The sequence below is a fragment of the Coregonus clupeaformis genome, unplaced genomic scaffold, assembly GCF_020615455.1.
Source record: "Coregonus clupeaformis isolate EN_2021a unplaced genomic scaffold, ASM2061545v1 scaf0726, whole genome shotgun sequence".
Lineage (NCBI taxonomy): Eukaryota > Metazoa > Chordata > Actinopteri > Salmoniformes > Salmonidae > Coregonus > Coregonus clupeaformis.
Window position 1 is genome coordinate 116,637 of NW_025534181.1, and position 17,930 is coordinate 134,566.

General features: G+C 46.9%; 1 protein-coding gene across 1 annotated transcript in view; it reads left to right on the forward strand.

The window, feature by feature from the left end:
• Nucleotides 1-14,458, forward strand: part of LOC121558159 (igLON family member 5) — a 41,230-nt gene extending 26,772 nt beyond the window's left edge. Inside the window, exons 5-8 of the mRNA XM_045216507.1 lie at nt 10,464-10,595; nt 11,682-11,802; nt 12,639-12,790; nt 13,994-14,458. Of these exons, the coding sequence (XP_045072442.1) occupies nt 10,464-10,595; nt 11,682-11,802; nt 12,639-12,790; nt 13,994-14,097 (509 nt within the window). The 3' untranslated portion in view covers nt 14,098-14,458. The remainder of the gene's footprint in view (nt 1-10,463; nt 10,596-11,681; nt 11,803-12,638; nt 12,791-13,993) is intronic.
• The last annotated feature ends 3,472 nt before the right edge of the window (nt 14,459-17,930 follow it).

The following is a 17,930-nucleotide window of genomic DNA, read 5'->3' on the forward strand; positions in this document are numbered from 1 at the left end:
TATTTTTATTTTTAATCCGTCAACATAGCTCTCATTTATAAATTCAATGGATCTCAATCAAATAGTTTCATAGTTAAGCAACAGCCACTTAACAAACAAGTCTGCGTCTCCCATCAGCTCAGTGCAGGCAGGGGAGTGGCATATTTGCTCTGTGTAACTCTAAACTCATAAAATCCCACACATGCGCAGCTCATTTACTAGTGCGATTTCAAGGTGAGAGGAGCTCTCCCACAAGTAACTTTTCTCTAAGTCAAACAGCAGACGGGCCAGCTGTCCCTCCGTTCTTTCCAACACAGACAAACAGTAACACTGAACAAAACGCACAAACCAACACAAAACATAGAACACAATCCTACTTCGAAGTTTCTTAACTTTACTTTAGTCTATTTTCTCTCTCCTCTTTCTTCACCCATTCTACTCTAATCTGAAGATTTATAGTTATTTTCTTATCCATTACAAATCCTCACTATACAATCACAACGTCCTCCCGGGGGCTTATAGATTTTAACAATTTTGAAAACGTTCTCTCAAATGGAGACTCATAAGGTTTTAACCGTAATTAACATATTTCCTTACAAAAACTAAAACCCCTGTTCTCAACCAAAACAAATATATGTATATATCTCTAACATAAATCTTATCATAGCATGAGTCGACACACAGCTGAAACACAGCAGAGACCTCTTTATTTCCACATACACACACTCTCTTTCTCTCGCACACACATAATCAACAAGAATGCATCCATTCATACAATATCTAAAAGCATGCTTCCGTCGCTCCTATTCCTTATTTTCCTTCCTAAATTTTTGCTACCTTGAGTTGCAGATATTCAATGAGAGGCTCCTTCGGACATATACCTCGTCAACTATATACCGAGAGGTAACATACAATTGAATTTGTATTCTACAATCTCCAGTCCCTTGGACTGACCCGAAAAATCCACCTAGTGACTCTTCAGGATTTGCGGCCCATCTAATGATCGCCTCGTTTGAGGGCTTCCGTAGATCAGCGACGTCCTAACAGTATACATATCTCCTTAGTTCCTTTTCCATTCTATTCCGTTATTTTATTCCTTTTCCCTTTAATTTTATTCAAGCCAAATTTCCCTGGGCCCAGTGTTATCAATTCATTTTTTCCTTAGATCTTGTATTATATACACACTCCCCCCTGTTTGCGTTGTTTCCAATGCAAACAAATTTAGAAATTTTGAACGGAAACTCATCACACAGCAAACAGCACGGCACACACAGATTCTTCACGGTGCGTCCCCCCAACGCACACACAGTCACACGAACTGACCAGCGCCCAAAGTTGTGAGAAAGCTCACCCTTATCTGCCCGACTCTGGAGCGAGAGTCAGCTCAGAGCCCATGATGAAACGCTGAAATAGACGCAACACGTCCCAAAATCCTCGTCGCCAATTTCTGTGGTGGCCGAACAACGATGCTGTAATGCTGTGTTGACAAGGAATCCGCTGACACTGTACTTTGATTATAAAGGTTTATTATATCAAAAGATTTCAGCGTCAATTTACAGATTTCTGGAGAATCTGGAGAACAACTAACCCAATCTCAAATATGATTATTCTCCTCGTCCCTTTGTTCAAACATGGTATATATCCTATGTAACACAAAATGGTTTTGAATAGACCAATCCCTGGCCTCCACATATTCCCATGTCCACTGTTTTAGGGGGCCCCTATAGTAATACTTTCCAGATGTTTCAGCACAGCAGAGCAAAGTCCATTTAACCAACAATATGAAAATCTCAGCCAAAGCTATAAATGTTCAGATACTACAAGAACCTCCCTCCCTCAGCCAGGGCATTGAAAATGGGTCGTGGATGGCTATTCCAGCATGACAAAGATCCAAAACACATGGCCAAGGCAACAAAGGAGTGCCTCAAGAAGAAGCACATTAAGGTCCTGGAGTGGCCTAGCCAGTCTCCAGACCTTAATCCCATAGAAAATCTGTGGAGGGAGCTGAAGGTTCGAGTTCCAAACGTCAGCCTCGAAACCTTAATGACTTGGAGAAGATCTGCAAAGAGGAGTGGGACAAAATCCCTCCTGAGATGTGTGCAAACCTGGTGGCCAACTACAAGAAACGTCTGACCTCTGTGATTGCCAACAAGGGTTTTGCCACCAAGTGCTAAGTAATGTTTTGCAGAGGGGTCAAATACTTATTCCCCTCATTAAAATGCAAATCAATTTATAACATTTTTGACATGCGTTTTCTGGATTTTTTTGTTGTTATACTGTCTCACACTGTTCAAATAAACCTACCATTAAAATTATAGACTGATCATTTCTTTGTCAGTGGGCAAACGTACAAAATCAGCAGGGGATCAAATACTTTTTTCCCTCACTGTATAAAGCCAATATCTTCTTGCCTGCCTTTCTCCCCGACTCAGTAAAGACTTTTGCCGCCGCGTCGCCAGAGGGCACTAGGGAGTTTTGTCAACACCAAATAACAGCCCCATATTGTTTTTACTGCATAGTGACGCACACGCTGTTACCCCTGTCGAGTTTGGTGTGGCCAACGTTTAAAAATAAATACCTATTTATTTCTGTAGAGGCTTTGTGAAGTAGTGATGTAACATTATGGTCAAGCCTCAGTCCTTAGCTTCAGTATCTGCTTTGGCTCTGTTGCTCATGGACATACAGTAACTCCAACACAGATCTAGGATCAGCTTCCACCTCCTCCAATCCTAACCTGGCAAAACCCCCAAACTGACCCTGACCATAAATCAGCATCTAGGGAAACTTTATTCTACACCTGGGTAGTGTTCATTAGGCACCAAATTGAATAAATATAATTTGATCCCTGAGAAATTAAGCTGATTGATTGCACCCAAATTGCCATTTTAATTTATAGGATTCATATAATATTCAATAAATATAGTACCTAACATCCAATTTGGACCATAATTCTTCCTAACAATGAGAAACACATGAGGATTCCAATAAAAAGATCAACAGCCACCCACAGACCTCCCACACCCCACACCGATCCCACCCCAACAACCAGTATACAGTATCAGTTTTCTATGTCTGACAAGTAGTATGGAGCTGCTGCTTGGAGTTTTGCTTCTTCAACCTTTGTAAAGTATTCCCTGTGAATCTGTTGATGGTTTTATTCCCCTGTTCAGAGAAATTAGCTATTGAAGTTGCTTGCATTCTTTACCATAAATTAGTGTGAAAGTACCAAGTTTTTCCCACTCGATGCCACTGTTCCTGCTGCTGCCACCACACCCTTTTCATCTCATCATGAGCAAAAGCTATTGGTTTTCTATCCAAAGTTGCAAAGAAGATATTGTGATCCCATTTGTGACCGACCGGCTCAATTCGGTCTTATGTAGCAAAAGTTTTGTAGAGACTCAGAGCTAGCAAATGGTATATCATACACTACAGTTGAGGAACAATGGGAAAGTAATGCTGCTTTGAATGTTGATGAACTTGTAACTCCACTTTTAAGAAAATGGCCCTTGAATGTTTTGGTACACGTACTGGAGAGCTCTTCTTTGTCTACCCCCATTCCGCATGGTTCACACCCTCTTAAGCCTTAGCCCCACTCATCTCTTTAAGGATTCACATGCATGACATCAGCAGCCTGGTGGTCCAGAATAGCATAACTGGTGTATCTTAATGCCAATAAACCCATCAGTTTAAAAAAGAATTTACTAACCATGCAATTTAAAGCAACTTTCTAAACAATGTTTCTAGCTTATTAGCTAGCTAGCTAACATTACATTAGATGGCTAGCCATTTCAAATAATGAACACGTCATATAGCTGACAACGTCTTAACTTGAGCTTATTTGTATTCATTATTACAGGAAAATAAACTCACAACACGATCATTATTTACAAGTTAATGGTAAACTAATTACAGAAAAGAGTGTGATGAAATAAAAGCAGGGCATTCTACCGTATAATTTTAGAACTTGGACACTGTCTCGTTGTCAAGGGGTGCTGAAGGTGGGTGTGGTGCAGGAATCAAGCGCAGGACGCAGAAGCTCAGTCCAAAAGACTTTAGTGAATTATTCACGGAGTAAATGAGCACAATAAGCCCGGAGGCGAAATAACGGCGCACACAGGCGTCAAATAAACGGTGCACAAACATGTGCGAAAACCTCTCCAAACACTGGAGGGAAGTACGTAGCTCAAACACCAAAACAGAAGAGCAATCACACACAAACACAGACACACACAACAAGACTTAAATAGGACACTAACGAGGACTAACTAGACACAGGTGTACAACATCAAGACAAAACCAAACGAACATGAAACATAGATCGGTGGCAGCTAGTACTCCGGGGACGACGACCGCCGAAGCCTGCCCGAACCAGGAGGAGGAGCAGCCTCGGCCGAAACCGTGACAGTACCCCCCCCTTGACGCGCGGCTCCAGCCGTGCACCGACCCCGGCCTCTGGGATGACCAGGAGGACGCGGAGCAGGGCACGCGGGATGGTCCCGGTGGAACTCCGACAGGAGAGATGGGTCTAGGATGTCCCTCCGCGGCACCCAGCACCGCTCCTCCGGGCTGTACCCCTCCAACTCCACGAGATACTGGAGACCCCCCATCCGGCACCTTGAGTCCAAGATGGACCGAACGGTGTACGCCGGAGCCCCCTCGATGTCCAGTGGGGGCGGAGGAGTCTCTCCTATCTCACCTTCCTGGAGTGGACCAGCTACCACCGGCCTGAGAAGAGACACATGGAACGAGGGGTTAATATTCTTATATTCAACAGGTAGATGTAACCTATAACACACCTCGTTCAATCTTCTCAGGACTTTAAAAGGCCCCCACAAACCGCCGACCCAGCTTCCGGCAGGGCAGGCGGAGGGGTAGGTTTCTGGTAGAGAGCCAGACTCGATCTCCGGGTGCGTACACCGGCCCCTCACTGCGGTGGAGATCGGGCGCTCGCCTTGTGACGACGGATGGCCCGCTGCAGGTGGACGTGGGCAGCGTTCCACGTCTCCTCCGAGCGCCTCATCCAATCATCCACCGCAGGGGCCTCGATCTGGCTCTGCTGCCAAGGTACCAGAACCGGCTGGTAACCTAACACACATTGGAAGGGGGTTAGGTTGGTAGAGGAGTGGCGGAGAGAGTTCTGGGCCATCTCGGCCCAGGGAATGTATCGAGCCCACTCCTCAGGCCGGTCCTGGCAATACGACCTCAGAAACCTACCCACATCCTGGTTGACACGTTCTATCTGCCCGTTACTCTCCGGGTGGTACCCTGAGGTAAGGCTAACCGAGACCCCCAAACGCTCCATGAACGCTCTCCAAACTCAGGAGGTAAACTGGGGGCCTCGATCAGACACTATATCCTCGGGTACCCCGTAATGCCGGAAGACGTGGGTAAATAGGGCCTCTGCGGTTTGTAGGGCAGTAGGCAGACCCGACATAGGGAGAAGACGACAGGCCTTAGAGAACCGGTCCACAACGACCAGGATGGTGGTATTCCCCTGAGAGAGGGGAAGGTCTGTCACAAAATCCACCGAGAGGTGGGACCATGGTCGTTGTGGAACGGGCAGGGGGTTGTAACTTACCCCTGGGCAGGTGTCTGGGCGCCTTACACTGGGCGCACACCGAGCAGGAGGAGACATAAACCCTCACATCCCTGGCTAACGTAGGCCACCAGTATTTAGTGCTAAGACAATGCACTGTCCGGCCAATACCCGGATGTCCAGAGGAGGGTGACGTGTGAGCCCAGTAAATGAGTCGATCCCGAATCTCGAGCGGAACGTACTTCTTACCCTCAGGACACTGTGGAGGGCTGGGGTCGGTACGCAACGCTCGCTCGATTTCGGCATCGACCTCCCACACCACCGGTGCCACAAGACAAGACTCCGGTAGAATGGGAGTAGGCTCAACGGACCTCTCCTCCGTGTCATACCGCCGGGACAGCGCATCTGCCTTACCATTCTGGGACCCAGGGATGTACGTGATTTTAAATACGAACCTGGTGAGAAACATACTCCATCGAGCCTGGCGAGGGTTCAGTCTCCTCGCTGCCCGGATGTACTCCAGGTTCCGATGGTCAGTCAAAATTAGGAAAGGGTGTTGAGCCCCCTCAAGCCAATGCCTCCACACCTTAAGGGCCTGAACTACAGCTAACAGCTCCCTGTCCCCGACGTCATAATTACGCTCCGCCGGGCTGAGCTTTTTTGATTAAAAAGCACAGGGGCAGAGTTTAGGTGGCGTGCCGGACCGTTGAGAGAGAACGGCCCCTATACCAACCTCAGACGCGTCCACCTCAACCTGAAAGGGTAATGCAGGATCCGGATGCGCCAGCACCGGAGCCGACGTAAACAGGTCCTTCAGTTTCCTAAAGGCCCCGTCCGCATCAGCTGACCACTGCAGGCGCACCGGACCCCCTTTCAGAAGGGACGTGATGGGAGCTGCCACCTGTCCAAAACCCCGGATAAACCTCCGGTAGTAATTCACAAAACCCAAGAACTGCTGCACCTCTTTGACAGTGGTTGGGGTTTGCCAATTACGCACAGCGGACACACGATCCACCTCCATTCTCACCCCTGACGCGGACAACCGATAACCCAAAAAGGAGACCGACTCCTGGAAAAACAGACATTTCTCTGCCTTGACATATAGGTCGTGCTCCAACAGCCTCCTCAAGTCAAGACACGACGCACCAGGGTTATATGCTTGGCTCGGGTAGACGAGTACACCAGAATGTCATCAATGTACACGACCACCCCTTGCCCCTGCTTATCCCGGAAAATGTCATCTACGAAGGATTGGAAGACTGATGGAGCATTCATCAACCCATATGGCATGACGAGATACTCGAAATGACCTGACGTGGTACTAAACGCTGTTTTCCATTCGCCGCCCTCCCTAATGCGCACCAAGTTATACGCGCTCCTGAAATCCAGTTTTGTGAAAAACCGCGCTCCATGCAATGACTCCGTCATGGTCGCAATCAGAGGGAGTGGATAACTGTATTTCACAGTAATCTGATTGAGACCACGGTAATCAATGCACGGGCGCAACCCTCCATTTTTTCTTCACAAAAAAGAAGCTCGAGGAGGCGGGAGAAGTGGAGGGCCGAATGTATCCCTGTCTCAAAGATTCGGCTATGTAAGTCTCCATAGCTTTTCTCTCCTCTTGAGACAAAGGATACACGTGGCTCCGTGGGAGCGCTGCTCCTGCCTGGAGATCAATCGCACAATCCCCCTGTCTATGAGGAGGCAACTGCGTCGCCCTAGTCTTACTAAACACGAGAGCTAAATCCCCATATTCAGGCGGAATGTGCAGTGCGGGCACTTGGTTTGGACTTTCCACCGAAGTCGCCCCCACGGAAACACCCAGACATTGCCCCTCGCACTGATCAGACCACCCATCGAGAGCCCTCTGTTGCCACGAAATAGCAGGGTTATGGGTGCTTAACCAGGGAATACCCAGCACCACTGGGTACGCAGGAGAGTCGATCAGATACAGCTGTATAGTCTCTTCACGACCCCCCTGCGCACACATCCTAAGTGGTGCTGTGATCTCCTTAATCAACCCCGACCCCAACGGGCGGCTATCTAAGGCATGAACGGGAAAAGGTTTGTCAACAGGTAGGAGAGGGATCCCTAAATCTGAACAAAACGTCCGATCAACAAAATTCCCAGCTGCGCCTGAATCTACTAGCGCCTTATGCTGGGAATGAGGTGCAACCTGTGGAAAACAAACAGGTATACAAAAGTGCGCAACAGAGAGCTCTGGGTAAGTGGGGCGTCTACTCACCTGGGAGGGCTCCCCAGTGCGTGGCCTGTTGTCTTCTCCCCCGGAGAACCCTCCCCAGCACCTGGCCGCAGTGTGCCCTCCACGACCGCACTTGGTGCAGGAGACAGGCCCCCTCGGGCTCCTCCTCCTCCTTTCTCTAGCGCGGCACCCCCGAGCTCCATAGGGCTCGGCTCGGAGGTGCCGGAGGGCGGAATGGACGGACCCCCCTCGGGACGTCCACGGGTGGCCAGCAGGGTGTCCAGACGGATGGACATATCAACCAACTGGTCGAAGGTGAGATTGGTATCCCTGCAGGCCAACTCACGTTGAACGTCCTCCCGTAGGCTACATCGAAAATGGTCGATGAGGGCCCGTTCATTCCACCCTGCGTCCGCCGCTAGAGTCCGGAACTCCAGCGCAAACGCCTGTGCGCTCCTCCTCCCCTGTCTCAGGTGGACTAGACGCTCCCCCGCCGCTTTGCCCTCAGGTGGATTGTCGAACACGGCCTTGAAGCGACGGGAGAACTCGGCGTAGGAGATGGTGGTGGCGTCCATCTTCCTCCACTCGGCGTTGGCCCATTCCAACGCCTTGCCCGTGAGACAGGAGATGAGGGCGGAAACGCTCTCGTGTCCCGAGGGCACCGGGTGTACAGTGGCCAGGTAGAGCTCCACCTGCAGGAGGAACCCCTGACACCCGGCAGCTGTTCCGTCATACGCCCTCGGGAGCGAGAGCCGAATCCCCCTGGGTTCCGGACCTGGGACTGGTGGACCGGCCGATGGGGTTGGCAGGGTAGGTGGAGGTGTCGGTACCCCTCTGGCCTCCCATCGGTGCAGGGTGTTGATGACGTCCTGTAGAGCGGTCCCCAGTTGTCGTATCTGGTCATCCTGGCCGCGGACATGCTCCTCGAGCGACTCAGGCGTGACTGTTGATCCTGCTGATTCCATTCAATTGGTGTGTGATTCTGTCAAGGGGTGCTGAAGGTGGGTGTGGTGCAGGAATCAAGCGCAGGACGCAGAAGCTCAGTCCAAAAGACTTTAGTGAATTATTCACGGAGTAAATGAGCACAATAAGCCCGGAGGCGAAATAACGGCGCACACAGGCGTCAAATAAACGGCGCACAAACATGTGCGAAAACCTCTCCAAACACTGGAGGGAAGTACGTAGCTCAAACACCAAAACAGAAGAGCAATCACACACAAACACAGACACACACAACGAGACTTAAATAGGACACTAACGAGGACTAACTAGACACAGGTGTACAACATCAAGACAAAACCAAACGAACATGAAACATAGATCGGTGGCAGCTAGTACTCCGGGGACGACGACCGCCGAAGCCTGCCCGAACCAGGAGGAGGAGCAGCCTCGGCCGAAACCGTGACACTCGTTGGCCTAACGTTATATCCTAATTTAACTTTAATGCAGGTCATGTTGTTCTTCACATTACCGTCTCTGGTAAACACACACTATATAAAATCTAATCAAAGTTTATTTGTCACATGCACAGGATACAGAAGGTGTAAACGGTACATGGAAATGGTACCTTGCATAGTGGAGTATTTTGTTTAGACATGTAGCTAGCTAGCTAAACAATGAACCATAATCCCAACTCATAACGTTACTACCCTGCATGAACCTGCAGGTAGCTAACCAACTAGATTCAATGTTAGCTAGCTAGCTAGCTAACATTAGGCTATAACTAGCAATGCAAATGGCTCTGAGACACAAATAATATTACTACACAGATCATGAATGTAATGTTAGCTAGAGAGCCAGCCAGCTAACGTTAGCTAGCTAGCTAATAGTACGCTTTAACTAGCAATGAAAACGACTTTCTGATTAAATTAAAAACGTATATAATATCTGAAAATGTAGCTAGCTAGACTCTCTTACTCATATACATGGATGAATGCTTCTCCCTCTCTGTCACGGATGCCATGGTTGCCCTTAGTTTGAAGATATAATCTGTAGACAGATGTTTTATTCAACAGCCTTCTGTGTGTTCTCTTTTCGACTTCCTTCGCATATTAGCAATCAAACACCAGAATTTTCTCCATCTCCTTAGCTATCATACTCTGCTTCCACCGGGCATTCCACTGATTTAAAAATGTTGTCCTCCAGAAAGTGGAGAGCAACACTTTCGTAGCTATTCATGATTTATTTCAAAAAAGCCGCGTTAGAAAGGATTACCTACACATACTGAGCAGCCTTTTGTTATAGACAGAAGCATGATACATGGCAGACCAATCCAAACTCATCTCTCGGCATGTCCAGCCCATCCATTATCTCAGCCAATCATGGCTAGCGGGAAGGTTCCTGTCTTTTTCTGTGGCTAAACCAACTGGGCTCGTAATTTAACAATTGTATTCGTATTTACAGATGGCATGCAAGTTTGTTATTAAGGAACATGAAAGTTCACATGTTCCAGAAGGCATTTCTGCCAAAAAATAAATTTTGATATAAAAATTATGTTTACGTTCAAATGCCTCTCCTGTGAAGTAGTGACGCGCGACATACGCCTAGTTTCCTGAAACGAGTCACATTTAATAAACCAGCAAAATGGATAAAAGGGTGTGGTTGCAGTAGCAGCAACAGCGGCATCTAGTGGGCAAAATGTGGTACTTTCACACTAATTTATTTAATCGACCCTGAACAAACACACATCTCAGCCTGTGATAACCTCTGACCTCTATCCTTTGACCCTGTCATTTGTCCAATCAGATGGTCTAATGAGTGAGGGGGAGTTCCTGGACATAACAGAGATCAAGCGGCATCAGGCGGAGGAGTTTGAGTGCATCACCAACAACGGAGTGACGCAGCCCGACATACGCAAGGTCAAGGTCACCGTCAACTGTGAGTGTCCCTATAAACCACAAAACACACGCAGGCACTCACAGACACACACAGACACACAGACACAGTCACAGACACAGTCACAGACACGGACACCACACACACACACCACCCCACACATACTATACCTCCCATAAGATAACACAATACTGAATGCAACAATTTCAAAGATTTTACTGAGTTACAGTTCAGATGAGGAAATCAGTCAATTGAAATAACTTCATTAGGCCCTAATCTATGGATTTCACATGACTGGTTACAGATACCTTTAAAAATAAATGGGCCTCACAATGGGCCTCAGGATTTTGTCATGGTATTTTTGTGCATTCAAATTTCTAATCGATAAAATGCAATTGTGTTCGTTGTCCGTGGCTTATGCCTGCCCATACCATAACCACACCGCATCCATGGGGCACTCTGTTCGCAATGTTGACATCAGCAAACCACTCGCCCACACGACACCATACACATTGTCTGCAGTTGTGAGGCTGATTAGACGTACTGCCAAATTCTCTATAATTCTCTGCCAACAACTCTGGTGGACATTCATGCAGTCAGCATGCCAATTGCAATTGAGACATCTGTGGCATTGTGTTGTGTTACAAAACTGCACATTTTAGAATGGCCTTTTATTGTCCCCAGCACAAGTTGCACATTTTTACATTTACATTTTAGTCATTTAGCAGACGCTCTTATCCAGAGCGACTTACAGTTAGTGAATACATCTTTTTTTTTATACTGGCCCCCCGTGGGAATCGAACCCACAACCCTGGCGTTGCAAACGCCATGCTCTATCAACTGAGCTACATCCCTGCCGGCCATTCCCTCCCCTACCCTGGACGAATTGTGCGCCGCCCATGAGTCTCCCGGTCGCGTCCGGCTGCGACAGAGCCTGGATTCGAACCAGGATCTCTAGTGGCACAGTTAGTCATGTATTTACATAATGTCATGTATTTATCGTTCTCAACCTTTCTCGACCTTGAAGGTCACTGAGCCTTTCTTTGTCTGAGCTTAACTTCTAATCACCATCGTTGTATACAAATGTTAAATAATTCTCTCACTTCTCCCTCCTTCTTCCTTCTTCAGACCCTCCCATGATCACAGACGTGAAGAACATGCCAGCCCAGCTTGGCAAGACGGCCATTTTGCGCTGTGAGGCCATGGCAGTACCTACGGCCTCCTTTGAGTGGTACAGAGACGACCGCAGGTAAGAAAAATACCTCCTCCTTTTCTTCTCTTTTTCTCTAATAGGTTAGGTAGATTTTTTCCTGTATTGCTAACACATCCTTTCAGATATAAACAAAGTTCTCTCTCTCTCTCGAAAAACACATTCCCCCTCCTCTCTGTCACTACCTCACCTGACAATTCTAATAGTCAAAATCAAACAGCACTTAAATCTACAATACCTTCTGGTGTGCCCCATTATACTGTTATCTCTCTCTCTCTCCCCCCCCCCCCCCTCTCTCCCATGGCACTTTGTTTATATTTGAAAGGACTTGGTAAGTGTTACCAATACAGAGCTGAGCTTTTACCATATTACTAATTGCAATACAATCCTTTGCTATCGAGAGAGAGCGAGAACACAGAAAAAAGAGAGAGGGGGGAGAGAGAGAGAGAGAGAGAGAGAGAGAGAGAGAGAGGGAGAGAGAGAGAGAGAGAGAGAGAGAGAGAGAGAGAGAGAGAGAGAGAGAGAGAGAGAGAGAGAGAGAGAGAGAGAGAGAGAGAGAGAGAGAACACAGCCTAATGGGGCACACCAGACCGTATTGTAGATTTAAGTGCTGTTAGATTTTGACTATTAGAATTGTCAGGTTTTGCTTCTGATGTAGTGACAGAGAGGAGGGGGAATGTGTTATTCTGAGATCACTGGAGATAATATAGTAACAGCATCTCCTGCAAGGAGGTGTGATTTTATGTTCTCTCTCTCTCTCTGTCTGTCGCTCTCCCTACCCCTCTCTCTCTCTATCTACCTCCACCCTCTCTCTCTCTCGCCCTCTCTATCTCACCCACCTCACTCCCTCTCTCCCTTCTCTCTCTCTGTATCAGGCCGGTAGAGAGCGATAACACTCTGAGGATCAAGAACGAGAAGACGCGTTCACTGCTTCTCTTTACCAACGTGACGGACAAACACTTTGGCAACTACACCTGTTTTGCCTCCAACAGGCTGGGAGCCTCCAACGCCAGCATGCTGCTCTTCCGTGAGTCTCTTTAAGCATTCACACACACAAACACATACGTAAGCATGCATACGTACACACAGATAGCCACATGCAGACACACACACATGCATGCATACCACAGGATGTTGGTGGCACCTGAATTGGGGAGGACGGGCTTGTGGTAATGGCTGGAGAAGAATGAGTGGAATGGTATCAAATACATGATGCCATTCCATTTGCTCTATATTCCGGCCATTATTATGAGCCGTCCTCCCCTCAGCAGCCTCCTGTGATGCATACACACACAGACTCACATTGTATACTGTACATACACATGCACGCACACACACACACACACACACACACACACACAACACACACACACACACACACACACACACACACACACACACACTTCCATGTGTCTAAGCTCAATCTACTTCACTCAATCACACAAGTAGTCACATGCGCATGCACACATACTTAGAAAAGCAAACCAATGCAAACACACACTTAGTCACACACTGCATTGCCCCATCCTCATCTCTCTTTGTCTCCCTTCTCACAGTGCTGGATTTCCTCATCCCCCTCCCTCCTTCCATCTTTCCATCTCTTTACTCGCCGCCCCATTAAGCCAAAGAGCTTTTCTCCTCCATTTCTCCCTCTGTTCTGTCCTGTTCTGTTACCCGAGGAAGCTGTCATTTCTCTCCTTCTCTCTCCTCCTGTCTCGCATTAGCCCTCCCCAATGAGCGATCACCAACACTGTGTTCTCTCTCTCCTTCGATCCCTCCCTCTCTCCCGCTTTGGCATTACCATCTTCATCTCCTTCCTTTCTCCATTTTCATTCCCTCGTTCTGCCATTTCCTCGACAAGTCTCCCTCCAATGACTCACCCCCAGTCAGTCTCATACATCCTTCTGCGCCGCCTTCCTCCATTCTCTCCTCTGTCGGCCTCCGTGTCTTATCTCTCCGTCATCTGCCCTTCTCCTCTCCTCTTTTCGCCTAATCTTCCCCCTCCTTCATTAGAACAAGCTGGGTCTGAACTGTCTGTACGAATGGGACACAGACCGAAAAGCGAACCAATCTGACTAATATCAGATAGCTTCAGGGATGGTTTTACGCTTTGCCCCTGTCATTGCATTAAATTTTCTCTGGTTGTTTCCTTTTCTTCTCAACTCTTTCTTCCCTCGGTTTCCTCTCTCCTTCCGGTGCACGTCCTTCTCTCCCGGGCCCCTTGATGCAGGGCCGGGAGCCGTGTACGGGCGAGGCGTGGCCCTCAACGTGGGGGTGAGTGCGGGCATCGGCTTCTGGCTCTGCCTCTCTGTCTCTCTCCTGATGAAGGTCTAAGAGCTTTTCCCGGAAGTCCCATCCCGCCTGTGGAAGGAAGAAGGAATTTCTTTAATTACGAACCCATCACTGTGAAACAAAAATAATATGCATTATCCCAGGAGCCATTGACACATTGCATCACATACCCACACCAACTCCCCCCTCTTCCTCACCCCACAACCTCTCCCCTCGCTACCTATATCGCTACCATCACCGTACCACTCTCTCTCTTCATCCTGTTTCCAATGAGGGTCACCATGGTGATGTCTATAATGTGTTTATTAAGGATGATAATTGTGATGATGATAATATTTAGAAAACAGATATTTAACACCAGGATGATACTATTATAAATCTAAATGATGACTGATCTACACTACTGTTGGTCTCATGGACATTTTGGAAACTAGGAGTAACAACACTACTATTTACGGTTGGAACTACTCTGTAATAATGATAATTAGTTATTATGATGAGGGTCAGGTGACCTTGTTGAAAGCTGTCCATTGGCCCGTTGGCCGTGTGACATTTGACCCTTTGATCAAGAACCGTTTTATTCCATTTTTAACCGTGTGGCAGTGTATATGACGCGGCTGCTACGAATGATGTCAAAACACACACAAAGGGTGGGCGGTGAGGGTTCTTTATAGTCTTTGCCCTTCTAGTGCATCCTTTTGGGATCTCAACCAAGACAAAGCACGTGAGAAGACACCCTAACCCCCCCCCCACCATTCACCCCCCACCCCTCGTCCTCTGTCTGTCCCCCCTCCATTGCTAAGGTGGTTTGTGCTCTGTCCCGTGTGTAAATATAATGCAGTACAGAGGCCATGCCATGACTAGATGCAGTCTATCCACCCCCCACCCCCCCACCCCCCCATGTGTATCCCAATAAAATCTAAAATATCCAACTAAACTGCATTACCCATCAGCCTCTATTACAGTGTTCATAACCAGAAAGGGGCTGTAGAAATAACAATGGTGTCTCCTGCTTTGAAGGCCGTTGACCAGTCGTCCTCCTTCCTTGTCACTTGTTGATAGCATGTACCGGTTAGAGATGTTCCTGTGGTGAAACCTCCCTCCCACTCCCCCTCCTCCCCTGTGTCCGTTTTACTCTGCAAGGTTAAACTGCTATTACTTTTTTGGTGTTGATAATAATACTGATGATGATGTTAATAAGTATATAAATAAATATGAAAAGTAATTCCATTAAAAAAAAAAAGAAAACATACTACTCCAGAGCTGATGACGAGCTGTGTGTGAGAAAAATATTTTGTACTTAATCACTCGGAGAAATCACACTCATTGAACGACAACGACAAAAGACGAAGTTGGAAGGTTTTCAAGTTGTGCTTACAAGGATTTTAAAAACACATCGAAGTTGATCCCGAGGGAGTCTTTTCATCCAAAAGAGTCCGCAGTCAATGACATGTAATATCGTTCGTAAACGTGTATGTATTAATACCTTTGTTTTCATGCTGTTAACTGTATAATACATGTTACACATATAGCGTATTTCCACATATTCAACCGGTTTTCATAACGTGTCACTCTCCAGACAGACCAGCTCAATAGATAAATGATCTAAAGCGATGTATGTAAAGCAGCGTCCCTGTAAGTCAGTCAGCCCCCGTATGGCAGGACAGGCACACCAGGAGATAAAGATGTAATTAGCCATTACCTGTGGCTGGATGAGCGACGGGGCCTACCCTCCCCGCCTCCCCCCATTTCCCTCCCGCCAGCCATGGACAGGCCCCATAAATCACGTTCAATCCTGGCCCTGACAGGATCCTCTTCAAGGACACCCTCGTCCCTGTAAAGCAGACGTGCTGCGTTCTCACAAACCACCACACCTGGGCCCTGATTGAACCCCCCAGGGCTCAATTATCCATCCACTTTACCTGCACAGATCAACCACCGAGACGTGCACTGTGACACTCGGTGACACCCCAACCACCCAACCGCTGTCTCTCTGTCACGTCCTGCTATGTCTGTCTATATGCAAACTCCCCCATAGTGAACCAACCTGCATGGAGAGATGGGCTCACACTAGCAACTAGCTGACTACCCACAATTCCTGTGACCTTACAGGAATATGCAGCATCTGTATTCAGTATTCTGCGAATGGCTGTCGTCTTTTTTTGTTTGATTTAATTTTAACCAGCAACATACCCGCTAACTCTGATATAGGAGAGCCATCCAATCCGGTTAAGCTGTGCTATGATTTTTAAATATTTAAGGGTGCCCCTAACAATCTATTCAAGAATGGAACTGTTTTAGTAATACTATTGTATGCAGTGTGCTAATGTATGAAGAGATGTGAAGCCCTAGCAAGAGTGAATGTCCCCTTTAGCATGAAAACCTGTTTGTCTCACAGAATATAGTGTGAGATGTGTTCTGTTGATGCCCATTGCTCTATGCAATGTAGTCAGTCATTGGTGTGTCTGAAGGGGCAACACACAGACCCACTTGTGTTCATCTTGTTTTGCTCAGTCTCACAGGACATTGATGGGTTTCGATTTTCAAGCACAAGAGCATGTTGTTTTGGTCAGTGCTTCTGTTTTTCCTTCTTTGTCGTTTTCTATCCCCCTCTCTCACTCATGCTGTCTTTCTATCTGTCTTCTCTCTTTCATATAATCTGTCCCATGTCAGCACCCAGCTCAATTTTGTCAGTGGAATAAACTTCTGTATGTATATACTCTGTCCTTGAAGAAAACAACTAAAAGAAAAGAACAAAAAATAAGGAAAAACATACTGTCATGTTTCTCAATGTGGGTTTGAAAAAAAAGCATGTAAATGTTTATTTTGGGGGGATTTTGACAAACAAAAAGCTGTATATTGTGTTTGGGCTTTAGGCTGGGGGAAAGGCTGGGGGATATGCTTTTAAATTCATGGAATGGAGGACGATATGGATGGTGGGCATTTGTAATAACCCCAAATGAGTTTGAGTGTCTCCATAAATGTCAAAGTTAATCAGACTCTGTGTGGTGCAGAGGCAGAGGACTGGAAATGGGAAAAGGAAGGATGCAGCGAATACACTTTCTGGGTGGGTGTGAGAGGACCTGTTTGAAAGCACCCCTCCACACACAGTGGGAGGAAGCCCAGACTGGTACTGACAAAGCTCTGAGGCAGAGGGAGATGGGATGACTCTGACCAGACAGTGAACTCTCCATGGGGGAGAGCGAGAAAAGACAGGGCAGACACTTGATAGGATAGCAGCTCAGATAGCATTCCTAAAATGACCACCGCGTCGTCCCTCTTGAGGGAAGGCATACCACAGTCTTGTTTTTGATTACACCATGTAATATTAATAGCATTAGCACTGCATTGATCGCAAACACTGTCTGTGTACAGACAGCATTTCATAATGCTATCTGCTAGCCTATCAATGAGCGTTTATACTTTAATGATATGGTGTGGTGTCATATAGCATGACCTGTAATTACAGCACGGAGACATACTGTATGATACTAATGGACGTAATTGGCATCTTCACATGTAGTTTATCACTCCCAACACAGGGGGGCGATGCCAATTCTACGGGCACCACTCGAGCATTGCTAAGCAGCACTTTTTGTTGTTGTACATAATATAAACTAACTTGCTTAATTTATATATGAGATTATTTAAATGTTTTTAAGAAAATTATAACCATATTTGGGTGGTGTATATTTTATTTATGAATGACAAGTCTAGTAGTATATGAAAATACAGTGGTAGAGTAGCAGTAGAAGCTAGATAACTATACACCCTGTCACTGTTTGAATGTACTCGTTTTTTAAGTTCTGTATCTGTGTTAGATCCAGAATCACTATAACCACTATATTCCAGTCCCACCACATTGAACAGTTCCT